Source organism: Oppia nitens, unplaced genomic scaffold, assembly GCF_028296485.1.
Source record: "Oppia nitens isolate AA-2021 unplaced genomic scaffold, nextdenovo-longstitch-racon4-pilon3 scaffold2_pilon_pilon_pilon, whole genome shotgun sequence".
Lineage (NCBI taxonomy): Eukaryota > Metazoa > Arthropoda > Arachnida > Sarcoptiformes > Oppiidae > Oppia > Oppia nitens.
This window is the reverse complement of record NW_026533210.1, coordinates 5443177-5457087: the sequence shown is the minus strand read 5'-3', so window position 1 is coordinate 5457087 and position 13911 is coordinate 5443177. Positions and strand designations below refer to the sequence as shown.

Sequence of the window (13911 nt, the reverse complement as noted above, 5' to 3'; positions counted from 1 at the left end):
GTTTTTTATGAATAACTTTTAATAATTAATAGATTAAAATAAAATATAAATTTTTGCAAATTTCACACAAAAATTAAAATGATGATCACTCAATAATAATTTATGCAATATATATATATATACAGTATTATTATTATTATTATTATGTGTGTGTGTGTGTGTGTGTAACACGATATGTCTGTCTATTGCTAGACTATAGATAAATAGTAATATATTTTAAATAAAAATATATTATTTATATTATTTAATGCATAAATAAATTTTTATTGTTGTTATTTGCTTAGAAAAAAATTGTTGACAAAAAAAATATCACATCATTACATATTAAATATCATTCATTATTTATATCACAAAATGATGTGTTCATCAATGCATACAATCTTTTAAATTTTTGTTTATTATTAATATTTATTCAAAATATAAAATAAATAAAAATAAATAATTTTTACTTTTTTTTGTTTGTTTTACTTTTAATTATTTGTTTTGTTTCAATTTTAATGTGTAGTTCTTGAAATTATTAAAAAATTAGTCGCTTCATATATATTTAAAATAACATGTATTACTATTATTAATATTATTATTATTGAAGTTGCTATACATATATTAATAAAATTATAATTACATTACCATTATTTTAATATAAAAATTTCAGAGAGAAAGAGAGAAAGAGAGAGAGATTAAGAAAAACAAATGATAAATATCACACATTTTTCTCATATATAATAATTTAATTATAATTTTGATTGAGAGAAAGTATTAATATAATCAGTCTGTCCACCCATTTAGAGGGGGGTTAGGGGTCATAAAAATAATAAAATAAATATTTTTTTTCATAAAAAAGGAAGGGTTATTACTATTGTTATTATATTATTATTATTACACTCTGAGACAAAAAATAATTGTTATATTATTATTATTGTTATTATTTATATTTTCTCAAAAAATAAACTTTATAATAATTGTCAAAAATTATCAAAAAAATATACAGAAAAAAATTTACGATTTTGAGTTGAATTTTAAATACATAATAATCACACAATATGTGCCTAAACAAAAAAATATGCATACATTAAGTTAAGGTAATTACTATTAAAAAATAACATAATTTTGCAATAATTTTCACCAAAAAAAAACTGTGCGCTTATTTTTTGTTTGTATGTGTAATGTATTGTTGTTGTTGTTATTATTATTATTGTATTGTTGTTGCCGGAGGTTTGTGACCACACATGATGTCTATACATAACATTTTTATTTATAAATAGGCAAAGGGTTAGGTTCTCTCCATAACAAAAGGGTTGGTATATATTTTAGTAAATATTTCATGACTACACCTGCAAACAATGCAGTTTTGAATATACAGTATATATATATATTGTACTCGTAATAAAATAACCATGGTTATATATATTCAATGCACATTATAATTCAAGTATTATTATTATTACATTATTAAGTGTCGCTATTATATAAGCCAACCAACAAAAAATAAAATATTTAAAAAAATATATATATATATATAATGTTTATATCAAAAATATAATATAATGTTTATTTTATGATAAGATATTCATATTTTCATACATTTGGTGTTTTATTTCGCAATTAAATTAATAATTTTCTACTTTATATTTTTTGAAGACAATTATTTTATGGCATATTATTTTTGTTTTTATTTTGCATTAAGTATTTTTCAAACAAATTTTTATGAAGTTTTCTTAAAACAGAAAAATAAATTATAAAATTTATTATAAATAAAAATTTACAACTTATAATATTTGATTTAATATTTGAATCATTGAGTCTAATTTATTAATTACTTATAAAATATTAATTAAAATGAATTTATATATTTTTTGTGCCCTTAATAACATGCCCGCCATTATTGATAAATATATATTTTTTAAAATTTTTAATTAATTTAATGAAAATAAAAAATATTTTACTTTACTTACATTAATGCTTTTAGACTTATATCAATGATATATCCAATGTTTATAATATGTTTACTAATTATCGATAGTAATCTGTTTTGTCGGAAACGGCCGTCAAATAAAAAAAAAAGTCAATAATTGTTATTCAATGACAACCAATTTTTTCCCTCTTTCTCTTCAAGTGATGTATGCCTGTGCTGTCACACAGTTATGCTTGTGGTGGAGGTATGTTAGGTGTGATACCATTGCCGGTATGCCCTTTATGACGACCAAACACTACCAATATTATTAATATTAATAATAATATGTTAACTATAATCAATAGTTTCTATGATATCTCCGTGTCTTAGAAATATCTGTTGGCAATGAAAATCAATGAACAAATAAAAAAAATAAATTTATATTAAATATATTATTAATTTGTATCTAATATTATAAGTTGATTAATTAAAATTTATTTTTATGAATAATATATACAGTATTAACATATGTATCGTTTATAAATTTTAAAAAAATACTGTATTTACTATATTTATATATATCTGTTTTATAAAATTTGAATGATTAGCTATAAATGGGAGTGATTATAATATATGGTTAAATGTTATGTAAAATAATGTATTTGTTTTGTTTCACACACTTTAATGTTTGACTTTTTAGAAGATTAGATAAAATAACTTAAATAGTAAATTATATTTTTTTTAAAAATAATTTTATATAAAGTATATTTTTAAAATTTATTTTTGTAAATAATAATTTACTAGAAACTAGTAAAAATTGATTTTTTGAAAAAAATCATTGAAAATTGAAATTGATAAGTTTAAAATAATTTTTTTTATAAAAAAAAAATATTTGAACAGTATATTATTAATATTTATCTATGTAATGTACATATAATTTTTGAAAAATTATATTTTATGTATCTTTTACACTTATATGATAAAATATTCATTTATAAATATATTATATAAATTATGTACAGTGTAAAAGATACAATATTAATAATATTATGAATGTTATATTATATGATAAAATATGCCTCAATAACCATATGTATTATAACTATTCAATATATTCAAACAAACTTTAAAAGGTTTGTTTTATGGATTCTATATGTTTGTGTGTGTGTGTGTGTGTCTGTGTGTCTGTGTGTCTGTGTGTTGGTTTTCAAAGTGCGAATTTTAAAATTTTGATTTCAGATTTAGATTCTCCATCAAAAATAAGGTATAGGGGATCAGCATTGAAATTTTGATATCTCTTCAGGAACATAGAGAAAATGGCGGCCAAAGTACAAAAAATTATGTTATCAGATTTAATAAGCTTAGATAATCTTAAAAATTAAAAATATTATGATTCTATATAAAATTTTATTTTATATATACATAAAAATGGCTGCTAATATACAAAATTTATTAAATTAAAAAAATAGTATATTATTTACTACTATAGAATACAAATTTAAATTTAAACAAAAATACTGCACTTTTATATAGTAATATATAGTAATACATAGTAATATATAGTAATATATAGTAATATATAGTAATATATAGTAATATATAGTAATATATAGTAATATATAGTAATATATAGTAATATATAGTAATATATAGTAATATATAGTAATATATAGTAATATATAGTAATATATAGTAATATATAGTAATATATAGTAATATATAGTAATATATAGTAATATATAGTAATATATAGTAATATATAGTAATATATAGTAATATATAGTAATATATAGTAATATATAGTAACATATAGTACTATAATACATAGTAATAAATGGTAATATATATACATACAATACATACAATACATACAATACATACAATACATACAATACATACAATGCTTACAGTACTTACAATACTTACAATACTTACAATACTTACAATACATACAATCAACATTAATAATTGCGTTAACATTAATATTGCGTCAACATTAATATTACGTCAACATTTAATAATTGCGTTAACATTAATAATTGCGTCAACATTAATAATTACGTTAACATTAATAATTGCGTCAACATTAATAATTGCGTTAACATTAATATTACGTTAACATTAATAATTGCGTCAACATTAATATTACGTCAACATTTAATAATTTTAAAAAAGTGAAATTATTATTTCAAGTCTCAGTTCAAGTCGAGCCATCGAAGGGACAACATGTAAGTCAAATTTATTTCTTAATTAAATATAATTATTTTAAATATATTAATAATTAATTATTAATATTTATTTTTTATTTGATATTTGTGATTTTAATAATTGCGTCAACATTAATAATTGCGTCAACATTTATAATTGCGTCAACATTAATAATTGCGTTAACATTAATATTGCGTCAACATTAATATTACGTCATTTAATAATTTTAAATAGTGAAATTATTATTTCAAGTCTCAATTCAAGTCGAGCCATCGAAGGGGCAACATGTAAGTAAAATTTATTTCTTAATTAAATATAATTATTTTAAATATATTAATAATTAATTATTTATTTTTTATTTGATATTTGTGTGATTTTAATAATTGCGTCAACATTAATAATTGCGTCAACATTTATAATTACGTTAACATTAATATTGCGTCAACATTAATATTACGTCATTTAATAATTTTAAATAGTGAAATTATTATTTCAAGTCTCAGTTCAAGTCGAGCCATCGAAGGGACAACATGTAAGTCAAATTTATTTCTTAATTAAATATAATTATTTTAAATATATTAATAATTAATTATTAATATTTATTTTTTATTTGATATTTGTGTGATTTTAATAATTGCGTCAACATTAATATTACGTCAACATTTAATAATTTTAAATAAAGTGAAATTATTATTTCAAGTCTCAGTTCAAGTCGAGCCATCGAAGGGAATGTACTATCGTACTATGTACGTAATATTTATTTTTAACTAATCATATTACAGATTATTGTATTATATATTAATTGAATATTAAAATTCAAGTCATATTTAAGATCAAGACATTTATGATTATTTGAATAAAATGTCTACTATTAATATGTGCAACATTTGTCAATTGAATGTCGAACTTATTCAATTTGCTCTAATGGAAAAACCTTGTATTCACCGCTTTTGTCCTTCATGTTTGATGTCACTTATAAAGACTGCATTCGATCAATTTAAAGATCTCAACTGTGCATATTGTCGTAATTTATGGATGAATAAAAACGAACTTAATTTTGGAGTAAAAGCACATCTTCTTCAACATCCTAATTACTTTGATATTCTTGAAATTAATGTAAACAATAACTATAATATAGATAATCAAAATATTATGATAAATGATCAAATCGTGTCTTCAGAAATTATTTTTATTGAAGAAATAATTACAATTATTGACTATGAAATTATAACTATTGATTAAATAATTTGTATAAATTTCATTAAAAGAAAATTAATTAAATAAAAATATTTTTGAAAAAATTAATTTGAATAATATTTTCTTTATTTATGTGATTACCTTTTTGTTGCGTCAACATTTTATTGTGTTATAAAGTAGTAATTGTAAGTCAAGTCATTTAAAATCTGTCATTTTAAGGCGAGCTATCGGAGAGAACAGTCGTAATTAAAATAAATTATTTATAAATCTAAATTAGTTATCTTTATTCATAATAAATATTAATATTAATATAAAATAATTACTTTATTTATGTGATTACCTTTTTGTAACATCAATATTATTATTGAGTCAACATTAATACGTCAACAGTTTATTGTAATATAAAGTAATAATTATAAGTCGTCATTTGAAGTCGAGCTATCGGAAAGAACAGTCGTAACTATTATAAATTATTTATAAATTTAAATATGTTATGTTTATTCCTAATTGATATAAATATTATTTTCTTTATTTATGTGATTACCTTTTTGTTGCGTCAACATTTTATTGTGATATAAAGAAGATATTGTAAGTCAAGTCATTTGAAATCTGTCATTCGAAGTCGAGCTATCGGAGAGAACAGTCGTAAGTATTATAAAATATTTATAAATTTAAATTAGTTATCTTTATTCATAATTAATGTAAATATTAATACAATATTTTCTTTATTTATGTGATTACCTTTTTGTTGCGTCAACATTATTATTACGTCAACATTTTATTGTTATAAAGTAATAATTGTAAGTCAAGTCATTTGAAGTCGAGCTATCGGACAGAACAGTCGTAAGTAATATTATAATTTAAAAACGTCTTAATTTTATATAATTATTATTTTTAATTATTTAATAGATAAATAAATATGTCTGATTCACAAGATTTTGACGATGAATTAGATGCTATTCTTGCAAACATAGAATTTGATGATAACGGTAATGTTATTGATATAGCGCAAATATTTGACGAAGAATTTGATGAAAGCCTTCAAAATATTGAATTTAATAATTATGGTCAAGTTATGAGTATAGAAGAAATAGTTCATGATGTTTTAAATCAACTTGTCATTGATGTTTCTCTTGAAATTAATGCTTCTGAATCTTGTGAGGAAACATCAAACGAAACTTCTGACGAAACATCTGGCGAAACTTCATCAGAAATGGATTTTGAAGAAGAAAATGAATCAGATGATGAAATGGATGACGATATTGAAGATATATTAAACAATATTAATACTAACAATGATATTTAAAGCATTGTTATTACATCCATTGTTATTAATCTATATAATTTTATATAAAAAACAATATTCTCATTTTTAATACTATTTGGATTTGTTTATTATTAATGATTAACTTTAAAAATAATTAAAAAAAAATTTCTTAATTACTTTATCAATTAATTTTATTTAAATCTTGTATTTAATAATTTATATGTTTAAAATAAAATAAAAATTTTATATAATATTGAGTTATTTATTTTTAATTAAAAAATCTTATTAAAATGCAAACCCTAATATGAGTTTTTAAAGTTTGTTTCTGGCAATGCTTTCTAGCATTCTCAACTGGTTTTGTATAAAATTTATATACATTTTATATAAAAATTTAATAAATAATATATTTGACATTAAACATAACATACATATACTATAATACTGTATACATTATATTTAATTTGTGAAGTAATAAATTATCATAAAATTTTGTTTATAAAATATTTTTTATTATATAAAAAACAAATGCATTAATAAAATTAAAATTATGAACTTTTTATTTATTACAATAGTTTTATTTAATAATTTATATATTGTAATAAACTTTTAAATCTAATCAAAAACAATATAGTGATAAAAAATATATTTTTACATTTTTAAATTTTATATCAATAAAGTTAAAATAATGATAATAATACTAATAATGCAAAAAATAAATAAATAATATTTATTTAATATATCATTATTTTAACAAATAGATAATTATAAATAATAATAGTTAATTATAATTATAAAATATGCTTTTGAGGTTCAATTTAATTATATAAGTTTTTTTTATATATTATGAATTTCAAATAAACACAACTAATCAATTTAATATTTAAAGCATTTTTAAAAGTATAATTTAATTGATAGATTTTCCTTTATTATAATAAAAAATTTTAATTAAATAATTTCTAGTAATAAAAATAAAAATAAATAACTACAAAATAATAATTAAAAAATTTTAAAACACTTAAGTTTTAAGGTTATTATTTTTTTCTTAACAACTAAAAAGGATAAATTTTAAAATATATTTATAAATATTTAATCTTTTGTTTTTATAACTACTATTTACTACATAAATGATTTAATTTGATAATAACAAACTAAAAAATATAGTAAAATTTATAATAATTTAATATATTATATATAATATTTACAAAAATGTCTATCTATTTTATTTACAAACCATTATTATAAGTTTATTAAAAAATGCATTAAAAAAGGTTTTATTATTACTGACTATAATTTTTAATATTTTAATATCAGATTTATTAAATGTAAGATTATTAATAATAACATTACAAATAATAATAATACTATTATTAATGTTTAATAATAAAAACAACTTTCATATAATACTGTATAATACTGTATTATGTGTTATACATTAGTGTATACTATACATTGTATACAATTATTTTATGTCCCAAAAAAAAGTAGAGATGCAGTGATTGTTGCAATTGTTGTGTAATAATAAAACATAGTTTGTTTCGCTTCAAGTGATTGTCATTAAACATCACATAACAATCGAGACAAACATTTTTTATGCTTTAAATTTTTATGGGATATTCAGCAAATTGTTTTGCGACAAAATATTATATACAGAATATACAAGATATATATACATTATATATATATATATATTTATGATGATATCTATTGCATTGTTTGTTGGTTGCAAATACAATGACATCGACAATAACGAGTTGTTATATAAAATATCAAAAATAAATTATCAGATGAGAGTTTCCGACGTATATATGATTATTATTATTAATAAAACGAATAACAATAAAATATTAGTTTATAATTATTATGTAATACTTGTCTGTTATTAATATATATAAATAAATTATTTGAAAAATAATTTTAGTTTTTTTACAGAAAGTATTTTTTAATAATGTAATTATTTTCAATAATCTAGTAAATCATATTAATTATATAATACCAAAAAAATACATAAATATATCGATAAATTATATTTATGAACAATAATAATTATAACCGAAAGATCCAATTAACTTTAAATATTAAATTTTAAATATATATATATATATATATATAATAAATTTAAATATCAATGACATTAGTTTATTCATTTGTAAAATTATATTTAAATATATATTTTTTTGTTAAGAATATTTATTAGAAAATAAATCATTAATAGAAATTTTAAAAACTGTCATTTAATTGTAGTTTTGTTTAATTTACTTAATATAGTGTGCGCTTAAAGCGAAAAATTATTATTATTTATTTCAAAACAACAAAAAAACACATCAACTGATAACTTAGTCATACCTGTGCTCATTATACGTGTGTATAAATTGAAAGTGATAAACATATAAACAAAATGTATAAAAGAGTAATGAAATATAAAATTATATATGAAATGCATTGATTGTCGCTGAAGATTGTAAACTCATAGACGAGACAAAAAAAAGTAAATCATTTTTTTAAAAACTAAACTAACTTTTGATGACAAATACGTGATCGCATTCATAGCTAGTTATCATAAATACAGTATAAGTAATATTAGACAACAACTTGTTATGAAATAAAATATAGTATACACTGTAGTATATTGTCTGTCAAAGTGACTATCGGGAGGACTGACAAACACTGACACAACAATAATGGGGTAATAGTTGTCATCTCATAAAGTACTGATAGGACTAACCCAACAACAACTGCTAGCACTAGTAGTGTATCTATCGGGTAATGTCAATGTAATGCCTTAATAACCCAATAATACAACAACACCAACAATAATCATCATAATAATAATCATTGTAATCACTTTTTTTTGCTATTATTGTCTTTATTTAATCATTGTTTGTCATATACTTTTTTCAAAACGTAAAATAATTAACAATTATGACTTTCTCGTTATTTAGGGCTGTCTATTCATCACTAATAATAATAATAAAAAAAGTTGACATTTAGTTACTTTGTTTTATTAAATAATAAGTTTTTTTTTGTTTTTGGTAACAATGTTATTAATTTTTATATAGTGATAAAACTGTATAATATACCTGTATAATACCGGTACATAAAAATATCATAGTATTTACAATGTGTTTATCAAAATAGTTATTGTAACTTATTATAAGTTAACATAAAAGTGTACATCAAATATTGTATATACAGTATACATGTAAAAGTATAAAATAATGTGTTGAAAGCTAGTGATACCTTTATAATGGTCACACATACACACACATACACTCACTTACTCACTCACACACACAAACACACACACACACACATATATATATATATACTAGAGTTTCATTTCAATTGTGTCTAAAAATTAGAGACAAAAAAAACAATAATCACTTTTTCTCTATTCATTTCTTTATACTGTATATATTCTGTATATCTTTTATTATTATTATTATTATTATTATTATTATTATTATTATTATTATTATTATTATTATTATTATTATTATTATTATTATTATTATTATTATTATTATTATTATTATTATTTTGTTGATATTTTATTGTTGAGAATCATTGGTGTAATTGTTGTTTTTGTCATATATTTTTCGCCGTTGAATAGTTTTTATCAATATATCTACAGTACATGAATACTTAGATAGACATACAATGTAGGTATTATGTGTCAGAAATGTTAGAAAAATAAATATTTCATAACAATAGACAGTCATAATTATGCTACGAGACTATATTGTATAATATTTATTATTATTTATCATTACTTTTTATTATTTAATAATTGTATTTTTAAGAGACTTATGTTTTCTTTATCTTTTTGTTTCATTGTTTTCTTAAAAGTTTAAGTATTTAATATATATATATATATATATAAGTGCCAATAGATTATTAGTTAATTGGGGAAAATTTATATTTTATTTAAAATAATAAACACTAACTTATTAATGCGATTTTAATTATTTAATTTTTTCTTAGTTATTGCCTAAAAATTTATAAGTTATTATCACAAGTAATTAAATTTTAAAACAATAAATAATATTACAATTTATAACTAATAATTATTAATTTATAATTAATAAATATTTTAAAAATCAACTTTTTTTAATTTCAAAAAAATATTATTGGTTTATCTATCAAATTTAACAAATAATTAAAATACAATTAGTTAGTGATTATAATATTATAAACTGTATTAACTTAATGCTAATCGAGGGCTGAACTATACGTCAGTAACAATTATTAGCTAAAATATATACTTTATATAATGTATTGAATATATATATATACAATAAATATAATAATTTAATATTATGTTTTTATCAAATAAATCTAAATGGATATTCATATATCAATATTAAATATTAAACGAAATTATGATTTTTTCTTTTAGTTAATAACATATATAACGAACAGACAGTAATCCAATAAGAAATGGGTTCACATTATAAAAATTAAGTAAATATTATTATTATTTTAGTATTTTTATTGTTATTATGTAAAGTAAATTAAACTCAAACACACACACAAATACATCACATGTGAGAGACTTAAGCTAAATCGTTAGAGAGAGAGAGAGAGAGAGAGAGAGAGAGAGAGAGAAGAGAGAAATATAAATACATATATTTTTATATAATATATTTTTTTTAATATTATTATAATTTAATGTAGAAATTTTTGTGATTACAGATTTTCACACCAAATAAAATTCATGGCAATCAATAATGATTATAATATATTAAATCATGAGACAGAGAAAGCACTTAAACTTATATATATATATATAAAATAGTAATAATAATAATATTATTTTACTAAAAAAATATAGGTAATTACTGTAATAATCATAATTCATATAATTTCATATATGTATTAATAATAATAATAATATTAGATGTATTTATACAAAAAATATATATAGTGAACGATTATTATGATTATTATTATATATATATATATTTATGTCTAGATAATATGTACAACATATTAAATGTATGGCATATTTTATATAACCAATTTGATGGCCATATACGCTCCGGGAGGCAAACCTTGAAGCCTACGGATGATTACATTTATTTACTGTATATGAATCACAAATAAATATTTAAAAATTTTATACTGTATTTAATCCATAAATGTGTTCAAAATTTTCATATAATTTTATTTATATATATATAAAGAAATAAGTTTTTAAAAAATGTTTAACATTAAATAGTAGTATATGAATAGAAAATAAAATAATAAATTTCAGACATTTTTATTTTACCAAACTATCTTTGTATCAAAAAATAATATATAGTATTATATTAAAAAATTATATATATTTATTTATTATATAAATATCTATATAATGTACAAAACATGTAATTAATGTTTGTACTGCACCCTAGCAATATAATTATAATTACAATTTATATATATAGGAAATTAAAATCAAAAAACAAAAATACAAAACATTTAAAATCTATTTAACATATAAATTGAAATTATATGCAAAAAGTTTTTTTTTATATAAATTATATTTAAATATATTTTTCAAGTATAATCTAGTAATTATATTATATACAGTGTAATGGAAAAATTTTGGTTAGTTATTTAATTTTAAAATTGATAATATTTTGTTTGATAAATAATTTGAATATTACGCATATAATATACTGTAATATATATGCTATGATATATTCAGTGACATAACATTTAAAACACTAGAAACATAATTTTTGGTAATATTTTATGTGAATTTTTCTTATCGCCAAAAAAATTATCAATATATTAATATTTAGATACACAATATAACTTTGTATTAAATATAGTTTCTTTATTTGGTATTACATATTAAATACAGTAGTTTGAGTGTGGATTTATATGGAGAGAGAGAGAGAGAGAGAGAGAGAGAGAGAGAGAGAGAGAGGCTTAATATAAGTTTTATTTTTTGCAAAATTCAATGTCAATACAGATTGATGTATGAAAAAAAATCTTTTTATATTATTATTATAAGTTTTGATTTCAATGACATCATTAGTTAGGGATTTATTCATATATATATAGTATATATAGTATACAGTACTATATATATATATATATATTAGAGACAAACAATCACTATTTAATAATAATAATAGAAGTTTAATATTATATTTTTACTGTATGAATACGTGTTTAGACAAAAAAAGTTAGACGAGAGAGAGAGAGAGAGAGACAGCCAACTAATGTCAAGTAGTGTTCACTACTTCTACATAAAATTGTTTGAAGTGTTTGGCAATAGTTGTGTATTTGTGCGATGATATCAATGAACTCCCGGTTGGCATCAAATGATGATAATTTCTTATAGTCTGTGCATATATTTAAACATACATATCGTACATAATATTAACAAACATATAGACACACACATACACCAAAAAACGTCATCGCATCGACTAATTTAATGGCACAGCCCTTATGCCTGTGCGCTGATAAATGATATATAATGTTAATAATTAATTTTATAGATTATATACATAAATTTATATCTGAAGGTGTAGTCTATTAAACAGTGAGACAGACATAGAGAGAGAGAGAGAGAGAGAGAGAGAGAGAGAGAGAGAGAGAGAGAGAGAGAGAGTCTTAAAATATAATTAATTATTATTGTTATTAATATTTTGAAAAACTTAAGTCAAAAAAACACACACATAGAGAGAGAGAGAGAGAGAGAGAGAGAGAGAGAGAGAGAGAGAGAGAGAGAATATAAATACATATATTTTTATATAATATTTTTTAAATATTATTATAATATATAAAAAAAAGTTTTATTAGTTTTTGTTGTTGTATACTAGTATATACTAATGCAATTAATATATAAATAAATAAATAAATAATATTATTTATTTTTTTCTCAACAAATTTTTAAACATTCAAACAAAATTTGTTGAATGATTTTTAAAAAACAAATTTTTTCTATTAACTCTTCAAACAAATTTTATGATAAAGTATTTTTAAGTGCTTTTTTCTGTAAGAAATTATAATTATTGTAAAAAAAATAAATTCTGATTTTTAAATTAAATGATAACTAAATTAATAACCAGATATACATGTGTTGAATAAATATGATATAATTTTATAAATATAGTGTGTGTGTAAATATATAACACTTTTTATACTGTCATTATAAAAAAATTATAGTTAATATTATTTGTGTCAATATATATATATATATAATACAAAGTTTTTATTACAAATATCAAAACCATGTTATTATGTAATATATAAGTTATATGAAAATATTTTTTTTAAATTATAAATACTGTAGTTAGCAGTGAATGCACCGGCGGTTAATTTTTTTTTATATAAGTGGATATTAAAATTC

General features: G+C 19.4%; 2 protein-coding genes across 2 annotated transcripts in view; both read right to left on the bottom strand.

Moving 5' to 3' along the window:
• The window catches only part of LOC128956317 (nuclear receptor coactivator 2-like), a 41786-nt gene extending 39619 nt beyond the window's left edge, over nucleotides 1–2167 (bottom strand). Inside the window, exon 1 of the mRNA XM_054302020.1 lies at nucleotides 1953–2167. The gene's annotated coding sequence lies outside the window, so the exon portion shown is untranslated. The remainder of the gene's footprint in view (nucleotides 1–1952) is intronic.
• A 7094-nt stretch (nucleotides 2168–9261) lies between these two features.
• LOC128955833 (beta-1,3-galactosyltransferase 5-like) overlaps nucleotides 9262–13911 on the bottom strand; it is a 33366-nt gene continuing 28716 nt past the window's right edge. The window contains exon 3 of the mRNA XM_054301511.1: nucleotides 9262–9341. Within this exon, the coding sequence (XP_054157486.1) occupies nucleotides 9262–9341 (80 nt within the window). The remainder of the gene's footprint in view (nucleotides 9342–13911) is intronic.